Source organism: Berghia stephanieae, chromosome 9, assembly GCF_034508935.2.
Source record: "Berghia stephanieae isolate SIO BIC M18660-M18661 chromosome 9, UCSD_Bste_1.3, whole genome shotgun sequence".
Classification (NCBI taxonomy): Eukaryota; Metazoa; Mollusca; class Gastropoda; order Nudibranchia; family Aeolidiidae; genus Berghia; species Berghia stephanieae.
In genome coordinates, this window is record NC_088368.1 from 3470297 (window position 1) to 3496276 (window position 25980).

The 25980-nt window shown below is 38.3% G+C and overlaps 2 protein-coding genes across 2 annotated transcripts; one reads left to right on the top strand and one right to left on the bottom strand.

Annotated features, from left to right (window-relative positions):
- Positions 1-1846: 1846 nt before the first annotated feature.
- LOC144979507 (large ribosomal subunit protein eL28-like) lies at positions 1847-6324 on the bottom strand. The gene is made up of 4 exons (XM_078926202.1): positions 6287-6324; positions 5093-5178; positions 3569-3692; positions 1847-2086 (listed from the first exon to the last, which is right to left on the bottom strand). The coding sequence occupies exons 2-4, from the start codon at positions 5171-5173 to the stop codon at positions 1884-1886; spliced, it is 408 nt and encodes a 135-aa protein (XP_078782328.1). The 5' UTR covers positions 5174-5178; positions 6287-6324; the 3' UTR covers positions 1847-1883.
- A 2565-nt stretch (positions 6325-8889) lies between these two features.
- LOC144979277 (uncharacterized) lies at positions 8890-18588 on the top strand. Its single transcript, XM_078925894.1, has 6 exons — positions 8890-9101; positions 12846-13003; positions 13844-13884; positions 14907-15008; positions 16906-17101; positions 17968-18588. Exons 1-5 carry the CDS (start codon positions 9015-9017, stop codon positions 17055-17057), a joined length of 540 nt encoding a protein of 179 aa, XP_078782020.1. The 5' UTR covers positions 8890-9014; the 3' UTR covers positions 17058-17101; positions 17968-18588.
- The last annotated feature ends 7392 nt before the right edge of the window (positions 18589-25980 follow it).

Consider the following 25980-nt stretch of genomic DNA (forward strand, 5'->3'; position numbering starts at 1 on the left):
ATCATCTCCCAACACTATACAATTAGCAATTACTATCCCGCACAAATCTTTGGGCCTCTTTTTCGCTCACGAAGTGCCCGAACTCGCGTCAAAATATGGGACGAAGCCGTTTCGTATATGCTATTTTTAAAAATTAATTACGACGCTGTTTATCGATGAATATGACTGATATGAAAGTTGGCACATAGTTAGAAAAAAGGTCATTTTAGATTATGCCAAGCGACAAAACTCGCTCGATTACCAGAAGACCGTAAAAAATAGATTTTTACTCTTTGGAGTAAAATATTTCTAAAACTACCGGGCGTGGAGGTTTTGTCGCTGACAAGGTAATACATGAACATTTCTTCTTTCGGTTATAAAATTTCATAAGAACATGACGAGTACTTTTCCCGTATTTTACAAAACACCATCCTAATTTGCTCTTCAAGTTTCAATCTTTTAATCCACTTATTACGCAAGATACAACCAAAGGTCGAAAAAAAATACCGAAAAAGCGTCCCATATTTTCGCGTTTTTTCCTCTTTGCGGGTCATCCAAATAAATGACACCTTTGAAACTGCATAACTTGTTTATTTATGAATGGATTTTCAAAATTCAAAAATATTTTTACTCAGTGGAGATAGGGCTTTGATTTTAGACAAAATTTTCCTCAAAAAGAGAAGAAAAAAAATTTTCATAGTCATTGCTAATACAATTGACTGTTTCCCTCTCATAGAAAGCAAGTTGGAAAACACTAGTGCCGCGCTGAGGACCGGTCCGGACCGCGGTCCCACGGTCTTTTAGCTGTGAACCGGAGACCGGTCCCATAGTGGAAGACCGGCGGCGGTCCTCACTTCTTATCACCTTTCAACGGTCTCGCGCCATACTAGGCTACTTCCCCAGCGATTCGTTGCCTCGGTTGCCTATCTTCCACCAATCACCACCCATCCCACTTAATTAATCGCACCCACCCCCCTTTGCCATACACTAAACGACACAGACGACCATACAGGCAGACGACCACCTCCCTCCACTCCGCAAACCGCCCTTTCTTGTGTGAGATGGGGGGAACAGGAGGCGCACGCCTTGGACGATTCCATTATACGGGGTAAATTTAAAAATTTACTACACCATAATGATCGCAATGACAATGATCTATGATGAAGGCATGACCCCTCTTCTCTAATGGGTTATTGTTTGAAATGTATGATGTATGTGACTACTAAAGATGTGTGTGTTTGTGTGTGTGTGTCGAACCTAGGGGGGTAGGAGTTGCGTGTGTGTATCAACGCCACGAATAACTCGATCAACGCCTTGGGCGATGCCATTATCTCCGTTAATGGGGATAAATTTCAAATTTTATTAAATTATCGAAGTAACAATGAAGTACGGTGAGCAAATAAAGAAGGCATCACTCCTCTTCTCTAATTAGGTTACAATTTGAAATGAGTGTGACTACTCCGTGTGTTTTACTCCTGTAGACCACGGTTTTCATCGTGTAGCGGTCTTTAACGGTTCAAGAAGATGTAGTGGTGGTGATAGTGATCTTTGTGGTTATTGTAAGTAAGATAATGAAGATGATGTAGTAGTGGCGTTGTGATAACGCAGGGCTGCCAACCCTCAACACAAGAAAAAGTGTAAGATTACTTGTCAAAAAGAGTAACATCTGGAGAAAAAGTGTACAATTTGAAATTAAGTAGGGCATATAAGTTTGGGAGGGAAACTTCCATTAACAAGCTGGCGGTGATGTATAAATTGGTAGAAATAACCCCCCAAAAAACCCAAATTTTTGTAATGAAAACCAGGTGGTACGTCTCAGAGTGTACAAATCAATGAACACAGGATTAAAGACAGAAAAAACAAACCATTTGTTAATTTTTACATTTTATTGAAATTCTAAACATTTACTCCCGCCTACGACCAGTCGGTGTCTTGTTTGTCTTGGGCTTCTGGCTTTTCAAGACAGCACAAGCTCTTCTTACAGCCACGTTTGTCAGTTCGGGCCTGTATCCATTTTCTCTGACTTGTTGACGAATTGCCCTGACGACGACGCGGGCATCTTTCTTCAATTCGGTGCGATAATGACTTTTGGCAGGCTTTCTGATTGCTGTTAGAAACACAGAGGAAGAAATAGAAAATAGAAAAGTATTTGCTGATGACTTCCTCACCAAGTTTCAGAATTAACCGCTTTTGTACAGTAACAACTCAATGAAATCACAAATACATTACTAATTACTAAGTGTTTTTGGTGTAATATAGCGCAATATCCACTAAACGTACTCAAAGCGCGTTACAAAGCGGCCACGACCAACAGCAACATGTAGAACGAAACATGACGCTTGTTAGATGATATTACAAATTTTTCGGACAGGTACTCATTTTACACCTGAGTATGGTGAGAGAATGAGTAAAGAGCCTTTTCTAAGGACTCCACTATGCTCAAGGAACCCAGGACAATCCGATCCAAAAGCGAGTTTCATACCACTAGACCTCATCGCCACAAAATACTCCCCCTGAAAAAACAAACAAACAAAAAAAAAAAAACATAACAGATTGACCGCGGAGAAATATTCAGCACGACTTTTCTGAATGAAAATCGTGGAATGTAATGCAGAATACTTTTCTTCTGTTCCGGTTTTTTAGTTATACATTTATGTTACTATGTTCTTTTTCTTTCGGTTGCTGGCTGAAGGATTTTGAGCCTGAAATGTTCTCTGTTACTTTTTACAGTCCACAGCTTCTAGCAGCTTAGTGAAATTTTTTGCCATTGCCTCCCTAAAAGTTGCCTTAATTGTCCACCTCTCATAGATAGACTCTCCCCTGGAGCCCATATCCAGTGGTTCTGCGTTTACTCACTAGTGGTGTCCACCTCACATAGCCCCGGGTTCACTGTGTAAACAATGTCTATTTGTATTTAAGCGCTTTGAGGTTACGACAAAAGGCACTATACACATATTATTATTCAAAAGCACAGGTTACAACAAAATTTAATAACAAACGGAAATAAAGTTATTCTTGAATTATAGGGAATGCTTATTTCTTAGATCTACTTGCACAGTTCAAATTTTAAAAGACACAACAATAAACACACGACACATATGGGTGCAAGTAGGTCAGGCCAAAAAAGCCTGAAACTTATTTTGAAAGGTGACCAACTGTCTCTAAATGGTATTATGTTGAGGTGATCTAGATGGCGGAAATAAATTAAAAGATACTTCAAAAACCTGAAATCTGAATTAAGACAGAAAATCTAGTACCCATGGTCATGACACTATCTGTAACCATCTATCATAACCTTTAAGCATGACCCCCCCCCCCCCCCCCCCCCCCCCCCCCCCCCCCCCAAAAAAAAAATCCACAAAACAAAACAAACAACCAAAAATAAAAAGACGAAAAACAAAAATACAACAACTAAAACAAAACTCAAACAAAAATAAATGAACCAAGTGGTCAAATCTTGTGACAATCCCATCACCGAGCAGGAAGTGAAGTAAAGGCAACTGTCTGCCAACGTCCAAAGGGATTATGACAATATGGCAATTCACTATCTTATATCCTTTTATTTCATTACAAATTGTCTTAGAATTACCTTTGGATCTTTTCATGATAAGAGCAACACCCTTGCCATCAGCAGCTGACTCGATCCCAACAGTCTTTCTATGGACAAGTCCATTGTAACGGAAGGAATTGCGGCCTTTCAAGTTATTTTTTTCCTAATAAAGAAAAAAAAAGAAAAGAAAAGAAGAGATATGAGAAGCAAAAACACAGAATGAATGAATCCATTTTGGGGGAAGAATACAAATGCATATCACTTTTAAAGCAGGAAATAGATGCTAACTGAATAATAACAATTGGAATCTCCAAATCAGAGCTTTTCATCTGAATACATTACCTGAACTTTTTTATATAGTGCCATATCCACTTCATGTGCACAAAGCGTTTTACAAGGAGTCCCTGACCAACAGCAACATGTAACATAGAATGAGACACGACGCCTGTTGGACGATATTTCAATTTTTTTTCCAACAAAGACAGCGCTGTTAACGGCCAGGTACTCATTTTACACGTGAATGGGGTGAGAGAATGTGAGTAAAGAGCCTTTTCCAAGGACTTGACTATGCGCAGAGTGACGCTCGAACTCAGGACCTTCTGATCCGAACGCGAGTGTCATACCATAAAACCACATAGTCGCACTGATCAAGCTTCCATTGCTCTCTCTCTCTCTCACATCTTTTCGTTACGGTAAAAAATAATCACCAGTAAGTGAGACTTTCTGCAATACCTCTTAGCAATTGAAGCCTAGAAATTTTTGATAAATGTTGCAGCTGCTCTTTGGTTTGTTTTATGGCGCTTACAACACATTTAGGTCATATCAGCCCCAGTAAAAAGGATGAAAATTAGAGATAGTAAAATCATTCTAGATGAGAGAGAGAGAGAGAGAGAGAGAGAGAGAGAGAGAGAGAGAGAGAGAGAGAGAGAGAGAGAGAGAGAGAGAGAGAGAGAGAGAGAGAGAGGAGAGACGGGAAGGGGGTAGACCAAAATAAGACATTTTTGAGTCATTTACTATCTTCCCTGTAAATAAATGTCAGACGTAATCTTATTGTCTTGATTTCCTCTTAAAGCACATTAAAAACATTACATGCATTACACTGAATAATAATTTTTTTTAATGTACCGACAGCATTAAAAAAAGAATCATTTTTAAACCCAACCACCTAAAGTCAAAGAATGGTTCTACCACCATTTCTGTAAGCTTGAAAGATGAAATAAGTGCTTTTCGGTTCCAAACATTTTTTTTTCAGCACCACTGCTGCCAATGTTTAAGATTTAATTCAGAGAACTGATCAATGCATGGGTAAAAGTGGGTCATGCCAAAAAATCCTGAAATCCAATTCCAACAAATTAAAAAAAAAAACAACCTGAAACTCATATATAAATGTGACCTACTGCATCAAAAAGGTATTATGTGAGGTGACCTAGATGTCGGAAATAAATTAAAATCCATTTAAAAACTCAGGAAATCTGGATTAAGCCGTAAATCTGCCCCCATGTCAATACAAACATGGAATCACAACAGAGCAATAGAGAAACTAGGAAATGTTTAAGTATTTACCGTGCTCATAGAGTTCTTGCTACCCTTCAAGAGAAAGGAGCTGTTGTTACGGATGATCATCCAGTTCAGATGGGCCGACATGATTACTGGAATGAGAGAATATAATTGAGAAGATATAATATTCTTGTAAATCTGAACATCATTCATCAGTGCTGACGGTGACAAAAAGTAAGGAAAGGAGGAATTTTTGAATAATTAATTGCTCATAAGCAATTTCTATTGCATCATTAACTATTAGCCCCCACCTTTAGAGAAATTGAGATGGATGGGGGGGGGGGGGGGGGGGGGGGGGGGGGGGGGGGGGGGTGCGCCTTGTGATATAAAGGTAAATAAAGGTAAAAAAGTCCTCTTCTCGCTTCATGTAAAAATGGATGTAATTCAATTGAAAGATAAGAAGAGAAGGGAGACTTTCCATAAGCTACTACTACTACATCCCAAGTATTCTTGTTCTAGTAGGGGGTTTGGGAGGGGGAGACTTTAAAAAAAAGTTTTCCCCCTCCCAAACCCCGACTAGAACAAGAATACTTGGGATGTAGTAGCTTATGGAAGGTCTCCCGAAAAGGAAGTGTTGCATTGTTGTTTTAAAAAAAATGGCCTTTCACTTTTCACAGCTTTTAAGATCCCCCCCCCCCCCCACTCTGCTGCTCCTCTACCCTCCCCAATCATTCCCATTCCTCTACCCTGGTTCCGCGGGGTTGTCTTTGATCCTGTCGGGTGTCAACCCCTGACTCGGTCATCGTTTGTCAGCTGCCATGCCATTTCTCCCCACTCATTTCGACTTCGACCACCAGGCCCATGCCATGCAACTGTTCTTTGGTTGCCACCCCTCTCCTATCCTTTGGGTTCACGGCCATCTTTTATTTAAATTCAAAATACGTCAGTAATACACCTGTAACTTTAAATGAGCTCTATACAAATGAACTGAAATGTTTTGACAAATTTCAGTTTCAGCCGCGGGAGCGGACAGTGAGCGACAGTGACAGTGACAGTCAGTTGAGTCAGTGAGACTCCAGCCTCAAGAATTTCTGTCAATAAAAACCTCAGCGTTTAGCTGTGTGATCACATGTGAAGAAAGCTATGTGAATACACATGCACTTTATACAAAAATGGATAAATGCCAACTTTATCAATGAATAAAAAGACTTATAAATCAAAATCAAGATTGGAATTTTAGGAGAAAATTTACGGCAGTACCTTGTTTCACGTTTTAGAAGAGAAAGGCTACTTCCGGTTCTCTGTTTCATGATCTGCAGTAAATAACAATGATTTCGCACCAAAATTTATCGTCAATGAATAATATACATAATACATGGAAGCAAAAAATAAAAATAGTTAAATACTTTTCTACTGCATGTTGTACTGAAAAAGAAACCCAAATGGGATCTTTTTAATTAATTTATTTATTTTTGTTGTGGCCGTGCTTATGAATTGCCAGGTTGACATTTATAACACCAACAAGATATGAAGTGAGTAGAAAAGTGCCAGAAGACAACAGAGAATAAAAATTTTTTTTCCGCGGCGGTGGTGGGGTTTGAACCTGCGACCTTATTGGTACGACAACTCCGCCTGGCAGGTGAGAGCGTGGCTCTACCGTGTGAGCTATCCACGAACACAAAAATATTCGTTTCAAACCCAAAGTCATTTCTAGATCCCTCTCTCACCCACTTCTTGAGATCGCCGATTCGTTCACCACCATCGCGAAGTAATTTTGACCAGCAGTTAAGCTTAATAGCCAATATTCTCATCACAAACATATAACATAGAAACGATTGAGACATTGAGTATGCTCCGGTGTATGGAGTGAATTTTTAATTCAGAAAAGTGAGTGGAGCAGGCACTTATGTTGGTAACAACAAGATATGAAGTGAGTAGAAAAGTGCCAGAAGACAATAGAGAATAAAAATTTTTTTCCCAATCTCAAGAAGTGGGTGAGAGAGGGATCTAGAAATGACTTTGGGTTTGAAACGAATATTTTTGTGTTCGTGGATAGCTCACACGGTAGAGCCACGCTCTCACCTGCAAGGCGGAGTTGTCGTACCAATAAGGTCGCAGGTTCAAACCCCACCACCGCCGCGGAAAAAAAATTTCCATTTATAACACCAAATAGCTACCCAAAGTTTGAAAAGAATGCGATCAGGACCGGAAAATTCTATTTACTCGAAATTGACTAAATTATCTATATTATTTTTGACTGAGAAGGAAGAAAAATGGAATTTATCAAATTCAGCATTCATTCGAGGATACTTGTTGCAAGGAGGACGAATTAATTTTATTTAACTAAATTTAATTATAAAACTACATATGTAATTAAAGAGCAAGCTGGTGATGGAAAAATTGAGAAGGGACGTCCCTTAATTAGGAGAGAATCTCCCTAGGTTCTGTACAAATAAGAGGATATTTTGGTCTCCCACTGCATTGTAACCTTAGCGTATTGTCGGCCAGGGTCCATTAAAAAGAAAAGAAAAGAAAATCAGTCGCCAAACAATGCGACCTGAGTGCGTCATTCCAATCCACTTCAAACTGTTGGGGATTCAATATTTAAAATAAACTCACAATTCGCGTGCTGTTGGTTATGGCTCTATATTATGACTAACAAAGATTATGCTCTGTCACGGCTTTTTCATAGCTGTCAAAATTTCTCAAGTTGTTGGGTAGGGAATCTCATAATCTTATTGTACTCGGGGGAAAGGACTGAAGACATGCTTTCATTCGGAAGAAATCTTCAATTACATGCGATTACAAGTTGCACAACCACACCTTAGAGCACATAACATCAACCAATTATTTAGGAATAACAATAAAATCAGACTTAAGATAGGACGAGTACATCCACAACATCACAACAAAAGCAAATAGGACCCTGGTTTCTTGCGAAGAAATAAGCCTAAAATCATTAGCTTACAAATCATTCGTCCGACCACAAATCGAATACGCTTACATTGTCAGGGACCCACACACAAAACACCTTGTTGATAAACTGGAGGCAGTACAGAGATGAGCAGCTCGTATTGTTACGGGAAATTATGAGTAAACACCACGAATGAGCAGCATGCTTGCCAACTAGAATGGAATCGCTCCAGACTAGGAGGAAAGCAGCTCGCCTGACCATGATGTTTAAGATAAAGAATAACCTGTTGGCTATTACACATCCTGACCTACAAACACCGACACGAACATCTAGGACTTCCAACGTGGACAGTTTTATTACCCTGACATCCACTAAAGATATCAGAAAATTCTAATTTTACCCCAGAATTATCACGGATTGGAACACTTTACCACGGGAAGTTACATCTGCACCCACTTTAGATTTATTTACAGAGCTTCTGGATCACTGCTAAATTTTCAACATAATGTTTATTGTTCATGTCAAAATCTTCACGAGTGAAGGTGGACATTAAAGGTAGATTCAGATAGACCTTACTGTAACCAACCAGTATGTATTCTATCGGTTACTCTATGTTGACAATACCCACAGATTAGTTAGTCTCTGACAGTTCCCGATACCAACTTGATCAAAATTGGCTACAAGGAGAATCGTGTTTGTGTTGTCAACTAATCTTAATATTTCAATACAAAATGTGTCTTTAAATTCTTAAAATGATGATAATTTTTTTTCCTAGTCTCGTCTATATATATAAAAAAAATTCCCATAACCGATAAATTTCGTTTTAAGGCTCAAAGTGTGTATATGTAGTGTTTGGCTACATTAGGTCCACATCAAATCATCTGGCAGAACAACAATCACCTATCAACAACCCTCCCCCCCCCCCCCCCCCCCCCCCCCCACACCGATGTCGGTGTTCAATGTCTTTCTTGATGTGATTGTGAGTGATTGTCAGTTTCAGTTAGAGTGATGCAGAGCGGTCATTTCAGAGCTTGGTGGATTTTCTTTCCTCGAATTAAATGAACAACTAATGCTATGACTACGATGAACCGTGTGGCACTCACTAAAGATATTCTTGGAGAGCATCTCTTCCAGAAAATTAAAGAGCTCGACTTGGAATGGGTAAAGTACACTACAACCACCACCACCAAAACATAATAATAATAAATAATAATGGTATAGATTTATAGTGCGCCAAACATCCCTTCATCAGGAGGGCTCTGGGCGCATAACAAAGATTAACTTAATAATGAAGCCCTAACACAGTACACGAACAACGCTAATTATACACATAATCAAAAGAAAGCCTGTCGGAATAAGAATGTCTTCAATCGACGCTTGAATTCCTCTAGTGAAGACGAAGAATGTATCTCTAGTGGTAGTAAATTCCACAACCTTGGACCAGAATGCTGAAAGGCGCGTTCACCAGCCTTCACTCGACAGCGGGGTGTTTTCAATTTGAGGTCGTTCGTTGATCGAAGCGATCGCTGTGGTTATACCGTTCAACGAGGTTTGAGAGATATGCTGGTGACGAGCCCTCCAGGTATTTGAAAACGATAGTTGAAGATTTATATTTAATCCGCTGGTCCACTGGCAGCCAATGCAGCTGCTGTAGTAATTCGGGAGCTGCAGTTTTTCTGTCTTTCTGTAGTACAACGCGGGCTGCCATGTTCTGTATTTTCTGGAGTTTGTTTATTTTGTCCTTTGTTAGACCAACAAACAGTGCATTGCAGTAGTCCATTTTCGGGAATATCAAAGATGTTACCAATTTGTTGCAAGTTTCCCTATTAATAAATGGTCTGATTGTTCTGATATTTCTTAGAATGCAGATAGCACTTGTTCTCACATTGTTAATATGTTTGTTCATAGACAGATCACTCTCCAGGGTGATGCCGAGATTTTTTGCTGATGTTGTGAGTTGTATTTTATCATTATCGTTGATTGTCAGTGCCAGTGTAAATGGATCTGTCTTATTATTTGAACTAGCAATGAATAAGGCTTCAGTCTTGTCGCCATTTAATTTTAATCTATTTGCAGACATCCATCTCATCACATGGTTGATGCATTGTTCGTAAACAGTTATCTTTGAAACTATATCGGATTGCAAACACATGCTATATATCTGGGTATCGTCGGCGTACATATGGTAAGCGAGAGAATGTTGCTCTAAGATTCTCACAACAGGGGAAGTGTAAAGTACAAAAAGGACTGGACCTAAAACGGATCCTTGAGGTACACCAAAATGAAGGTCACGCTCTGACGAAGTTACTTCCCAATTAAAACTGATTGAGTTCTTTGAGTAAGATATGATGCAAACCAGTTTAGAGCAGTGCCCGATATGCCGAAAGTAACTTGTAGCCTTCGAAGTAGTATGGCATGGTCGATGGTGTCAAAGGCCGCCGAAAGATCGAGAAGACTAAGGATGGTGGTTTTTCCTTGATCAATAATTTGCAGCAAGTCATTTGTGATTCTCATCAATGCTGTTTCTGTGCTATGATTTTGCCGATAGGCCGATTGAAAGCACTCATCGAGGTTATTATGTTTCACGTGACAAGAAAGTTGTTTTAGTACAATCTTTTCTAGAATTTTGGAAATGAATGGTAGATTTGATACAGGCCTAAAGTTTTTAAAATTATCACTGTCAAGTCCCGCTTTCTTCAACAATGGCTTCACCAATGCTTTCTTGAAGCTTTCTGGAACAACTCCCTCCCTTAATGATTGATTAATCAATTCAGTGATGTAAGGTGCAAGTTCATCAATACACTCCTTCAAAAGGGATGTTGGTAAAGGGTCGAGCCTACATGATTTGCTAGGACTAGAGAGAATCGTTTTCTTTGTGTCATTTATTGAAATTTCTTTGAAAGATATTAAGGGTTCACCATAAAAAGAGGTATATTCTGCTTCTGTTTCGTCTGTGTCAAGTTCACTCCGTATCGTTATTTTATTCATGAAATACTCTACAAAGCAGTCCGCGAGTTGCTTGTCGTCAGTGTGGTGTGGCAGGCTTGTTTTGATCTCTTTGCCTAGAAGCTTATTTGAGATTTTATAAAACTCCTTCGGACTTTTTATGTTATCAACTTTATCAAGATAGTAGATACGCTTTGCCTTAATTGTCGCCTCTTTGAGTCTATGTTTGAATGATATGTAAGTTTCCTTATCAATTGTCAGGCCAGATTTTTTCCATTTCTTCTCCGCTTTTCTTTTCTCTTTCTTTATACGTTTTACCTCCAAATTGTACCATGGTGATTCTTTTCTGATGTTCACAGATCTTGTTGTGAGAGGTGCGTGCTTATCCATAACACTAATAACTGCTTTATCAAAATTGTCACCAGTCACTTCTTTCTCACAATGTGTAGTTAGAGAGTGAGAGAGGTCCGCTTTAAATAGTTCTATGTCAATTTTCTTCAAATCTCTCGAAACAACTATTTTTTTTTTGTTTTTGTGTCGTGTACTGTCCCCCCTCTGATGCCAAAAGATATTAAATGATGGTCTGAAATGCAAAGATCATCTACATTGATAGGTGTCGCTAGTTGCGTGTCAACGCTGGTCAATACCCAGTCAATAATGTGTCCACACCGATGTGTCTTTTCATTGACATGCTGTGTCATGTGATGAGACGAAAGTAGTTTTATATTTCTTATATCCGGTGTGTCTCGATCAAAGTGTAAGTTGAAATCTCCAACAATAATATTTTTCTTTGACTTCATGTCAAGGCGAAGAAGGAAGTCCTCGAATTCATCAATAAATAGTGATGTTTTTAATCTATTTTTTGCACTGGGTGGTGGCCTATATATTGAATGAAGCTTGACTGAGTCATGTTTAAAATCAATGACCATTCCTACCGATTCGAATGCCGAAAAATTGTTGACATCATGATTAAATCTAATGGTCAAATTTGACCTTTAGACCACTGCAATTCCTCCCCCTCTCCTTCCTTTTCTCGGAAATGACTGAGTTGTATGTGTGAGTGGTGTTAAATCCGACACAATTGCTTCATCCCCATTCTCCTTTAACCATGTTTCAATTATTATTAGAATGTCAATAGATCTCTCCTCAATCATATGTTTAATGTCTAATGTTTTATTGCGGCAAGACTGGGCGTTTATTGTCACCACTTTTAAAATTGGAAGTGATTTCTTTTCACTCATAAGTGGTATAATTGTCTGTGTGGTAGGTGGCCGTGGTGTTTTATTTTTAGGGGTGGGCCGATGGCCACACTGTGTTGGGATGGCCCTTTGTTTTCGTATCCCTCCTCGACTCAATCGATGTTTCGGTTCACTTGTTTCAACACGGTGTTTGTATTCGCTTTCATAATCATAACAATAATTATCACTTTCATGGTGTAAAATGTATTCAAGACAATCGTTGGTTTTCGTAAGACTTGTCATCGCGGTGGACTGTATGGTGACGTGTGTTTCATTTTCTAGATTCATAATACTGGGCATCGATGTTAGAGCACAGTGAACACTTGTAGTAAAATAAATAAACAACATAATCACTACCACAACTACTACAACTACCACCACCACCACATCATCACTACCACTACCATCACTACAACTACAACCAACATCACCACCACATCATCAGTACAACAACTGCTGCAACCACCACCACCACCACACCATCATCACCACCACAACTACATCGACCACCACCACCACTGCGACCACCACCACATCATCATCACCACAACTACTACAACCACCACCACCACATCATTATCACTATCATTACTACTACTACTACAACTATCATCACCACCTCATCATCATCACTACCACTACTAGTATAACATCAGCTTAGTCAATTTGACACCATCTTAAGCAAAAATCATGACTTTTTAAGATTTCTCTTTCCCATTAGGTTAAGGATACTGGAGTCTATAGGAATACGTTACTAATCAACAAGGTGACTGGTATTCTTGTAGAGAGGTCAGTGGCAGTTATCTATAGAATGTTGACAGATAAGAGCATCCTCGAAGAGAATGTCAAAAAAGCTGTCGCGTCTATAGAGGAGGAAAGGTGTTTTTTTTTTATTGATCTACTTTTGTAGTACTAATGATTTATAATGAAAGTAATGATGATAATAGTAATAATAATAATATAATAATAATAATATAATAATAATAATAATAATAATTAATAATAATAATAATAATAATAATAATAATAAATTTAAAAATACATTTCAGCATGGTTTTGGGACATGCAAAAAATTTGGAGGAAACCGTGCAACAAACTGCTGGTGTATATGAGTGTGTGTGTGAGTGTGTGTGTGTGTGTGTGTGTGTGTGTGTGTGTGTGTTAATGGAGGTCCTGTATCACAACATTCATTTTCCATCATAGTCAATCATTAGCAAATCATGGCGCGTGGTATTGAAATTAGAACGAATGGAGAAGTGATAAGAATAAGCTGATAGCTGTCACTTATGCAAATCAGCGATGGAGTGTGTGAGAGCCTGTCTGTGTCTGCTTGCACATCATGCTGTATACACACACCTGCAGTTATATAGAGACAACGCTGTTGACAGCCAGGTACTCATTTTACACCGAGTACGGTGAGAGAATGTGAAAAATGAGCCTTTTAAAAGGACTCAACTATGCACCAAGCGAGGCTCGAACCCAGGACCTTCCGATCTGAAAGCGAGTGTCATACCACAAGACCACATAGCCTTCTACAGCCAACAACCCCCCCCCCCCCCCAAAAAAAAAAAAAAACAAACCAAAAAACGTAAATACATTACTTGTATTACTTGTATTTATGTTTTTTTGTTTTATTGTGGTAAATCAGCTGAATGTGTGATTAAGTGGAATAAAATTGTATGTTTTATAGACATTTTTCTTCCCCCTCTTTTTATTCAGTTGGTCGATTTCCGGACAAGATGCTGTATTTACAGTTTCAGGTAAAACCTCCAAGCATTTTTATTTTTAGTGGAAAAAAAATATAGAAGAGTGGAGTGTATTTTGATGGTTGATGGTCTCATTGGTGGTGTTTATATCGTTATCCATACAGGCTACAATATAGAAGGAAAAAAATGCAAATCCAAAATTTTCACATTCCGACTGATTATGTCATGCACTGACACTTATTATGAATCCTGTGGTAGGAAAGTTTTAATAAACATATCTTTGATGACAGCCCTCATCCTCTTTAGGGTCAAATAGTTCACTCTGAAAGAAGTCATCGCTTGTCTGTACAGACAAGGAGTGTCCGGAATGGCACCAGAAATCGTTTCTACCTTTTAAATTCTGTAGTAAGAGCTAAATAAGAATTTTACTTATTCATTTTTCTTCATTTGTCTATTAATTTATTTGTAAAACTAAAACCTTATAATTTTACTTTCATCTTACATCGGTTGATTTATTGCTATACCTTTGGTTTTTTTTTTGTATGTACATCATCTAAAGTCTATTTTTGACATTTCCCTTTATTTACAAAATAAAATGAATACCATATTGTTGCAAGTATTTATTTGATTTTTATTATGTACGTCTATACAAAGAATTTCAGAAAGGAGGAAATTTATTATTATTATTATTATTATTATTATTATTATTATTATTATTATTTTGTTGTTGTTGTTGTTGTTGTTGTTGTTGTTGTTGTTGTTGTTGTTGTTGTTGTTGTTTTGTTGTTGTTGTTGTTGTTGTTGTTGTTGTTGTTGTTGTTGTTGTTTATTTATTTATTTTTTTAATATTTATATATTATTTTTCTTCTTCTACTCTTTCTTCTTCTTCTTCTTCTTCTTCTTCTTCTTCTTCTTCTTCTTCTTCTTCTTCTTCTTCTTCTTCTTCTTCTTCTTCTTCTTCTTCTTCTTCTTCTTCTTCTTCTTCTTTTAGTTTTTGGATTAAAAAATAATATTGAAATTATTTTGATCCAATTGCAAACATTTCCATCTTGTGTGTACTGTTTATTGAATTTCAGAAACTGGAAATTGTGAAGCAAAGGCTTCTAGAGATGAAATAGGTCAACAACTATACGAAAAAGTTAGACAACTTGATCCTGATCTAGCTCCTAAAATCACAGGTAAGCTTAGAAACATCTGGCAGTAGTCTTTAACCCTCTCCTTTTCCTGTCCTCCCATAGTGTGCAGAGAGTTACTTACTGTTTTCTTTCTCCTTATATCTGTTTTCCAACATGCTTTCTGTTTTTGTCTTGGAATGAGATTACTTGCTATTTTTTTTCTGGCCCTAGCTGGATACCCTGGCTGGGAGGGAAGCAGTCAAATCCATAGGTGTAGAGTTCTGGAAGATAATATTTGTAATGCCATGTAAATCATCTCTCTGTTATGCACTGTAGTGTTTTTGTTTTAAATATATATTATTTGTAAACATTTGAGCGTGTTCCTATTAGCGAGATCCTGTGCTAATGTTAGGATATATGAGACATTTAGGTGATTTCAAACTAAGTACACCGATAGCATGCTCTTGGAATCTACACGTTTCCTATTTGAACTTACTCTCTTTCTCTCACTTTTTCTTGGACACTTTTATTGTAATTCTAGAACTTTTTACAATCCCATTTTCTTCCTTTTTACTTGCGCTGGATATGACCTATGCATTGCATGTGCCGTTAAAATCCTTAAAACAAAACAACAAAACAATAACCCTCTCCATCCCAACCAGAGGAAAACCATGACCATCATTTCAATGAAACCAACAGTTTTATCATGCTGATATTCTTTTGTAGGTCACAAAATTATTTTAAGACAATTTTTGTTACAGTAGCTACTCAAAACCAATTTTTCAAATCATACATACGGCAAATATGTTACCTGTTATGGAAAGTACATAAAATTCTAAGACTTTTGATATCACAATCAACATGATAGGTCTGTGCGTTGTCCATGTGACCAAAGGTTGAGTTACTGTGTGGGGTTCCTGACCTCCCATAGTGGGCAGGGGGGGGGGGGGGGTACATACTGTGTCTTCTATCCCCTTATATCTGTTTTCCAACATGCTTTCTGTCCTTGTCTTGGAGTGAGAGTACTTGGTTTTGTCCTGGCCCTGGCCGGAGTCCTAGCTGGGAGGGAAACAGTCAAATTTTTATGCATAGTTATTGTTGTTGATGATATTTTTTTTCCTTGTAAATCATCTCTCTGTGGTATGCATTATTATATTTGTTATTTCTGTATTATGTATAATGTAAGCATTTGAGTGTATTCCTCTTTGTTGGATTTTGTGCTTGTGTCCAGATGAGACTTATAGGTGATCTCAAACTAAGTACTTTGATAGTGTGCTCTTGGAATCTACATCTTATCCCTATTTGTTCCCAGTTCCCCTTTGTCTTACTTTCTCTTGGGTGCTTTAATTGTAATTCTAGAACTTTTTACTATCCCATTTTCTTCCTTTTTACTGGCGCTGATATAACCTAAATGTGTTGCAAGCGCCGTAAAATCCTTAAAAACATAAACATAAAACAAAGGTTGAGTTACAACTCTAAATACGTTAGTCACGTCAGGGGATGAGATAAAATGATAGTTGTCTCCCTTAGACCATAACAGTGGGCCACCAAACACATGAAACATAACTCGTCCAGTTTGTCGCCGATTCCTTTGATATTTTGGTCTTTTTATTTGCGGCTAAGTGGTCTAGTGGTATGACACTTGCTTTTGGATCTGAAGGTCTGGGTTCGAGCCTCGCTCGGCACATAGTTGAGTCCTTGGAAAAGGCTCTTTACTTGCATTCTCTCACTGTATTCAGGTGTAAAATAAATACCTGGCCGTTAACAGTGTCGGAAAAAAAAGTGTAATATCGTCTTACAGGAGTCGTGTCTCGTTCTACATGTTACATGTTGCTGTTGGTCAGGGACACTTTGTAAAGTGCTTTGAGCATGTTAAGCGGATACTGCGCTATATAAACGCTAAAGTTTTAACACTTTTTTTTTACTTTGATATCTTTGTTTGTCTTGAATTGTATTCCAGGTATGTTGCTGGAATTGGATGATGAATCTGTCTGTGGTTTGTTGACAGATGAGGCCATGTTTGTCACGGCCTTTGATAAAGCCAAACGTTGTCTCCCTTCTGACCCTTCAACACTCTCTGAAGAGCAAATCTCTCAGGATATCTTTGATTGAACGTGTTCAACAGTTGCAGGAAGACCGTACTCCTAAAATTACTGGTATGTAGTCATGGCACTCTAGCAACAAATAAAATGCACTTGTAATATTATTATAATTATTGTTATCAATGTCATTATTATTATTATTATTATTATTATTATTATTATTATTATTATTATTATTATTATTATTTTATTATTATTATTATTATTTATTATTATTATTATTATTATTATTATTATTATTATTATTATTATTATTATTATTATTTATTATTATTATTATTATGATCATCATCATTAGTATTATCATCATCATCATTAGTATTATCATCATCATCATCATTAGTATTATCATCATCGTCATCATTATTATTATTATTAACATCATTATTGTTCTTATATAATCTTGGATGTGTTGAGCCTGTGTAACATGACCGTGTTGTGGTTTTGTAGGGCTGAGCGTGTTGCTGAATCAAAGTGAAGGCAACGTTATTAATGCTGATTAGTAAAACAACAAATCAAATTTTTGTAAGTAGTAATTGTAATTGTGCGGCTATGTGGTCTTGTGGTATGACACTCGCTTTCGGGTCGGAAGGTCCTGGGTTTGAGCCTTTCTTGGCGCATAGTTGAGTCCTTGGAAAAGGCTCATTACTCACATTCCTCACCTTACTCAGGTGGAAAATGAGTACCTGGCCATTAACAGCGTTGTCTCTGTCGAAAGAAAATGTAATATCACTTAACAGGCTTCACGTCTTATTCTACATGTTACGTGTTGCTGTTGGCCAGGGACCCTTTGTAAAGCGCTCTGAGCACATTTAGTAGATATTGCCCAATCTAAAAGCTGAATAATTTAAAAAAATCAATTAGAACATCTCTTTTCAATTCAAATTTTCTATGTTGTTTCCAATCTGTTTTCTTGACAGGGACGATTCTAAAATTGGATCAGGTACAATTGAGGCGGATCATTCTACGCAGTAAATTCCTGGACGATGTCATTGAAATGAAATGGCTTATTGCTTCTTGACTTCAAGAAATGAATGAAAGGAGTAGGCCGACATCCACAATGAATGTCGCTCAAGCTGTATATCAATCAGATATTAGAGAGCTGCAATTTGGACCAGACCAAAGTTGTTGTTGTGAATACAAAGTGATACGAAGCTGCTAGAAGCTGTGGACTTTAAAAAATGATAAACAAAAATGAATAGAACAACAGATTTTAAAAAGCCAACAAAATACCAAACAAGTTTCGGCTTAAAATGCTAAAACAAACAATGAAAAAATAAATACCTTACTTGAAAATCAGATCAACGGCAGTTGTTGGCTGAAGAAGGGTTTTGAGCCTGAAATGTTCCCTGTCTGGTATTTTGTTCTGTTTTTTTGAAGCTGTTATATTCGTTTTTGTTTATGACTTGTTGTGGACTAGCGGTTACCTCGAGTTGCAGTGACTAACATTTTACAGAAAGTAGTGGACGAGCTTGAGTGAGTTAGAATTCTTTGACTTATTCCTGCCTCTGAGGGGGGGGGGGGAAGAGAGAGAGAGAGAGAGAGAGAGAGAGAGAGAGAGAGAGAGAGAGAGGGAAAGTGAAAGTGAGAGAGAGAGAGAGATAGATAGATAGACTGAGAGGGAGAGCGAGAAAGAGAGTGTGTCTGTGTGTGTGTGTGTGTGTGCTTCATCTATAAATAAATGCTTTATAAATTCAATCACACTTTTGTTTTGCCTTGTTTTTTTTTGTTTGTTTTTTTTTTCTCCATTCTCTAATCGATTACGTCAACTTCAAGTGTGGAGCCCATTTCATACCTAGCATAAGATGGACAGGTCACTTGGCTGTGTCTTATATCCACCTATACATAGTATACGTTTGGCTAAGGAGTTCACAACATTGCCATCTGGAAATATAACGGACCAACACACAAAACTGTGTGTAACCGTGATCGTTGATAGTCTGGTTAATACAATTTAGTGAGAAGTACTCATAAACGCGGATGGCAAAAAACAAAACAAAGACCTGAGTGACGTCATCTTCGAACTATCTATACATGTTTACCCCTTCTACCCCTTCCACGCTTTCTTGACTTTCTTGTTATTTAATGTCAGGTTTTTACCCTGGCCCTTTGGAAGTGAGGTGGGGGGGGGGGGGGGGGGGGGGGGGGTAGCTGGAAGTGAGACTTTTAAATTGTTTTTCTTTTCTTTTTTTATCTTTGAGGAAGATGATTGCAGGTCGTCTTCTATGTATTTTTTTATTTTTGAATATATTGTACTTTGTAAACATTTGTGTATTGTAGTCCTTCAGAGCCTTGGGTCCATGGAGCCAGAGTTTTTTATCCTGGTTTCTATAGCGTTAAACAGACAACAGCAATTGCTGGTTGGGACTTTTATTTCATGTCAAAATAGGTACTCGTGCTGAGTGGGGTCTACTTCCTTTCATATTGGGCAGAAAGGTTCCTTATATCTGTTTTCATTTCAATGTTGTTCTCCAATTAGTTCTGGATTGTTTTCCTGGTCATAGTGGGGACCCTTAGCTGGGAGGAGGGCAGTCAAATGTATCGTAATTGTGCTTTTATTTGAAGATGATTCATTTCCCTTTCAAATCATATCTCTTTCACTGGGTGGGGTTCTTTACCTCCCATAGTGGGCAGGCAGGGAGGTACTAACTGTGTCTTCTGTCCCCGTTTTCTATCTGTTTTCTAATATGCTTTCTGTCTTTGTCTTGGAATGAGGTTACTTGGTTTTGTCCAGGCCCTAGCTGGGAGGAGACAGTCAAATGTATAGTTAAAGTTCTGGGAGATGATATTTTTTGTCTTGTAAATCATCTCTCTGTTTTGCACTGTATTGTTTTGTTTACATATTATAGATATATGATTTGTAAACATATGAGTTTATTCCTCTCAGTGGGGACCTTTGCTTATGTCTGGACGAGACTTTTGGGTGATCTCAAAATAAGTACCTACTTTGATAGCGTGCTCTTGGAATCTACATCTGTTCTCTTTTGAACCAATTCCCCTTTGTCTTACTTATTCTTGGATGCTTTAATTGTAATTATAGAACTTTTTACTATCCCATTTTCTTCCTTTTTACTGGCGCTGATATGACCTTAATGTGTTGCAAGCGCCGTAAAACCCTTAAAAACAAAGAAACAAACATATCTCTTAAATGGACTATCATGGTTCTTGTTCTAACTTCCTAAACATTTGAGAAATGCTCTAGTTTTTAAAAATTCATTAATTAAAAACATAAAAAATAAATTTATTTTTGATATTTTTCAGATTTGCATTTACAAGTTTTTTCGATTGTTGCCTACAAGACAGATTGGAGGTTGGGGGGGGGGGGGGGTGGTATCCTTATCGTCTCCATCTTTACAGGCGCTGAAATGACCAAAGGGTGTTGAAAGCTCCGTAAAGTTCCTTAAGAACAAACATATTAATTGTTACTCTTAGCGCATGTAACTGTATTGACGCTTTGCGGTTAAATAAATTACTTGGTGTAACTGCCAGATCAACTCTCTCAACACACAAATCTTTGTGCAGTGATGCCAAAACTCCGGTTTCACCGGAAAAAAACTCCGGTCTGGAGCAAATAATTCCGGGCTCCGGAAAAATTCCGGTGAGGTCAATTTGTTCCAAGGATACCCCCCACCCCTTCCAACCACCACATCATCATCATTACCACTAGTATTACAACCATCATCACCACCACTACTCCTGCAACCACCACCACATCATCATCACTACCACTACTACTACAACCACCACTACCACATCATCTTCACGACCTCTACTACTACAACCACCACCACATCATCATCACTACTACTACAACCACCACCACTACATCGTCATTACCACTACTACTACAACCACCACCACCCACATCATCATTACCACTACTACTACAACCACCACCACCACATCATCACCACCACTACTACTGCAACACCACCACCACATCATCATCACTACCACTACTACTACTACCACCAGCTTCACATCATCACTACCACTACTACTACAACCACCACAACCACATCATCATTACCGCTAATACTACAACCACCACCACCACCACCATATCATCACTACCACTACTACTACAACAACCACCACCACATCATCATTACCACTTCTACTGCAACCACCACCACCACATCATCACTACCACTACTACTACAACCACCACCACCACATCATCATTACCACTACTACTACAAACACCACCACCACCACCACATCACCATTACCACTACTACTACAACCACCACCACCACATCATCACTACCACTACTACGACAACCACCACAACCACATCATCATTACCGCTACTACTACAACCACCACCACCACCACATCATCATTACCACTTCTACTGCAACCACCACCACCACATCATCACTACCACTACTACTACAACCACCACAACCACATCATCATTACCACTACTACTACAACCACCACCACCACGACATCACCATTACCACTACTACTACAACCACCACCACCACATCATCACTACTACTACAACCACCACAACCACATCATCATTACCGCTACTTCTACAACCACCACCACCACCACAACATCATCACTACCACTACTACTACAACAACCACCATTACCACATCATCACTACCACTACTACTACAACCACCACAACCACATCATCACTACCACTACTACTACAACAACAACCACCACCACATCATCACTACCACTACTACTACAACCACCACAACCACATCATCACTACCACTACTACTACAACCACCACCACATCACTACCACTACTACTACAACCACCACCACCACCACATCATCACTACCACTAATACTACTACAACCACCACCACAACATCATCATCACTACCACTAATACTACTACAACCACCACCACATCATCATCACTACCACTAATACTACTACAACCACCACCACATCATCATCACTATCACCACTACTCCAACCACCATAACCACCACATCATCATCACTACCAATACTACTACAACTACCACCATCACCTCATCTTTATCACTACCACCACTACTACTAATACAACCACCACCACATCATCATCATCACTACCACTGCTACTACAACCACCACATCATCATCATCATCATCACTACTACTACTACTACTACTGCTAATACTACTAATATACTACAACAACAACCACTACAATATCATCATCACTACCACTACACTACAACCACCAGCACCACATCATCATCACGACCAGTACTACTACAACCACCACCACCACATTATCATCACTACCACGACTACTACTACAACCACCACCACATCATCATTACCATTACTACTACAACCACCACTACCACATCATCATCACTACCATTTGTACTACAACCACCACCACCACATCAACATCACTACCACCACTACTACAACCACCACCACATCATTATCATCACGACCACAACTACTACAACCACTATACCACCACCACATCATCACTACAACACTACTTCAACCAGCACCACCACCATATCATCATCACTACCACTACTACCTCAACCACCACCACCACCATATCATCATCACTACCACTACAACTACAACATCAACCACTATCACATCTTCTTCATCACTACCACTATTACTACAACCACCAACACCACATCATCCTCACTATCATCAGTACTACAATCTCTACCGTTAGGTTTTGGCGCTTTACTTCATTTGAATAAGGAAACTTTGGGATTGTAATTTGCAATGTGTTTATGTATCATAATATACACTGTAATTCTAATCAGTTATCTATTTAGAACTATACAATATGTAAGCACAATGCCAAATATCGTTCCAATTCCTTTTTTTTTTTTCGTGCGCGGAAATTCCTCTTTCGGCATTGAAATTCCTACGAGTGGTGGCTGAAACTCCTGTGAGCCAAATTCAAAGTTGGCATCTCTGCTTTGTGTAACATTTAACATTTTTGATATTTTAAAGAATCTAGTGAGAAAAAAAAATCATCTGGTTTGCGGTTTAAAAACATTAAGTTAAGCTTTTAAATACACACCCCCCCCCTCTCAACAGAATTGCAGAAAAGAGGGGAAACTATTGTGTAAGACTTGATTTTGACTGATAATAATGAGTTGTGTCCCTTGTGTAGTAGGTGGTAGTAGTAGTAGTAGTCGAAGTAGTAGTAGTAGTAGTAGTAGTAGTAGTAGTAGTAGTAGTAGTAGTAGTAGTAGTAGTAGTAGCAGCAGCAGCAGCAGCAGTAGTAGTAGTAGTAGTAGTAGTAGTAGTAGTAGTAGTAGTAGTAGTAGTAGTAGTAGTAGTAGTAGTAGTTGTAGTAGTAGTAGTATTACTAGTAAAACGCCGATTTGTAACACGCCTTATCATGTGTGTCATGTGGTCTGGATATTACTGTGATTATGATGTGTTATCCTCGTTTTATCACTGGAATTCTATAGATAGTATGCGCTTGGCGAAGAAGCTCATAACATTGCCATCCGGAAGTATAGCAGACCAACACACAAAACTCTGTGTAACCATGATTGTTTATAGTCAGGTTAATACAGTTCAGTGAGCATTACTTATAAACGCGGATGGCAAAAAACAATAACAAAGACCTGAATGACGTCATCTTCGAACTATCTATATCAACCTGTGTTTGACTGTCTGTAGAATCTCCTGATACAAGTTATAATAATTTTAAAAAATTAGATTATTTTTTGTTGTTGTAAATTGTGACTTTTTACATTTCAACGCAATGGATACAATTTTATTCTACAACGTTTTATCATCGTGAGCTGTTTTTATCAGCTATTTTGGGAGCCCTATTAATGGGAGCGATCTATATTCATGTTTTCGTCCAACAAAGTCATCAATCACGTGATTTGTTGCTGTACAACGATTGGATAGATAGTTCGAAGTTGATGTCACTCAGGTCTTTGTTATTGTTTTTTGCCATCCGCGTTTGTGAGTGATTCTCACTAAACTGTATCAACCAGACTATAAAAGTTCATGGTTACACATAGTTTTGTGTGTTAGTCCGTTATACTTCCGGATGGCAATGTTATGAGCTTCTTAGCCAAGCGCATACTTTCTATAGACGTCAGAACGTAATATTTATTATTAATATTCGCGACGTCAAATTTCTTACCAATGTTCACGACGTGACAGTGGAGCCTGCTATGTGGCCTAGTGGTATGACACTCGGCATTCGGATCGGAAGGTCCTGGGTTCGAGCCTCGCGCGACGCATAGTTGAGTCCTTGGAGAAGGCTCTTTACTCACATTCTCTCACTCAGGTGTAAAATGAATACCTGACCATTAACAGCGTTGTCTGTGTCGAAAAAAATTGTAATATCGCCTAACATGCGTCATGTCCCGTCCTACATGTTAAGTGTTGCTGTTGGCCAGGGACCCATTGTAAAGCGCTTTGAGCAAGTTTAGTGGATATTGATCTATATAGAAGCTCAGAAAGCTCAATAGCCGCATAGAGAAGGTTATGAATGATTTTTGTTCTCAAATACAACCCCTGAAGAGCGTAATGTTGCAAAATGAAACAATTTTAAATATACTTTTTTTTTCTTCTGTTTTTGATAACATCGAGGCTATGTTGTGATCATGTGCTATGATGGAGATACCTGGTTCGAGTCCAGTCCGAGCGGTGCATGGTTGGGTCCTTGGAAAAGGCTCTTTACTCACAGTATATCACTGTACTCATGTGTAAAATGAGTACCCTGCTGTTCATACCGTTGTATCTGTCGGGGAAAAAATTGTAATATCGCCTAACAGGGGTCTCGTCTCATCCTACATGTTAAATGTTGCTGTTGTCTAGGGACCCCTTGTTAAACGCTTTGAACTCATTTATTGGATATTGCGCTATACAAACGCTCACGTTTAAAAAAAATCGATCTTCACGATGAAAGGAAGAAAAAAGTAGAAATTTCAGACTTCCAGAGCCATAAGACCGATGTAGTCTGAATAATTCCCCGTTTTTGTCTGGTTAAACGTTCTTAAAATGTGTTCTGGACGAAGTAAAAGAACTGGCAGGAAGGCAAGAACCACTACTTGCAATAGTAAAGAGAAGGAAATTGTCTTGGTTTGGTCACCTCGTAAGACACGAAAGCTTATGCAAGACAATGTTGCAGAGCACAGTAGAAGGCTGCCGAAGAAGAGGAAGACAGAGGAAAGTGTGGCAGGATAACATTAAAGATTGGACAGGATTGACGTGGAACAATCTAATGAGGAAGGCCCAAGACCGTGATGAGTCGCGTCGAATCGTGAAGTCTGCATCCCGAGAGTCCCCCCGACGACCAACCGGTCATGGGATAGAGTGAGTGAGTGAGCGAGTAAACGTTCAGTGCCAATCAATGTTTGTTGCTTTATGATGGTAGGTACAAGGACACCTATCTATAAAGGCCATCTGGGTAGGTACTTTCCTGATGGTTGGAAATGTGTCTTTAAAATCGTCTCGATATTGCTCAAAGGTTTAATACATCTTCTTGTTATATATATGCCAACGTGTACTTATTTGCAGGTCCGATAACCCACTTCCTTATGGGCTCATTGTTGTAATGGAAATCTAAAAAAAAAACATTTTTTAAAATGACGCAAAATATTGTCCATTACAACAATGTTAAACTAGGCCCATAAGTGTGTTCGGATGTCAAACCTGCAGATGTGTTCATGTCGATTTATGCCTTATACAAAATATAATACAATATACAATATGATATGTTTTTAAATATATTATAATAACAATTTTATGGATACATATCTAGTTATTTTATTTACCCTTGTTTATTTTCATTTTAAAATTTATTTACTAGATAGATTATTATTGCCTTATAAAAGTATGTAAATCAAATACATTACGCTTATTATTCGTTCTTGTAAATCACGTTTGTGAAATTAATATCGTCATGGATGAATAAACTTTATTTATTCATTTATTGTTAAATTTTGTTTA

What these genes read in the sequence shown, in the direction of transcription:
- LOC144979507 (XM_078926202.1), bottom strand. Translation starts at nt 5,173, where the DNA reads ATGTCGGCCCATCTGAACTGGATGATCATCCGTAACAACAGCTCCTTT. An exon ending in GCAAGAACTCTATGAGCACG is followed by an intron (nt 3,693 to 5,092) that starts GTAAATACTTAA and finishes TTTCTTTATTAG; the next exon opens with GAAAAAAATAACTTGAAAGG. An exon ending in TATCATGAAAAGATCCAAAG is followed by an intron (nt 2,087 to 3,568) that starts GTAATTCTAAGA and finishes TGTTTCTAACAG; the next exon opens with CAATCAGAAAGCCTGCCAAA.
- LOC144979277 (XM_078925894.1), top strand. Translation starts at nt 9,015, where the DNA reads ATGACTACGATGAACCGTGTGGCACTCACTAAAGATATTCTTGGAGAG. An exon ending in AAGAGCTCGACTTGGAATGG is followed by an intron (nt 9,102 to 12,845) that starts GTAAAGTACACT and finishes CTTTCCCATTAG; the next exon opens with GTTAAGGATACTGGAGTCTA. An exon ending in GCGTCTATAGAGGAGGAAAG is followed by an intron (nt 13,004 to 13,843) that starts GTGTTTTTTTTT and finishes CTTTTTATTCAG; the next exon opens with TTGGTCGATTTCCGGACAAG.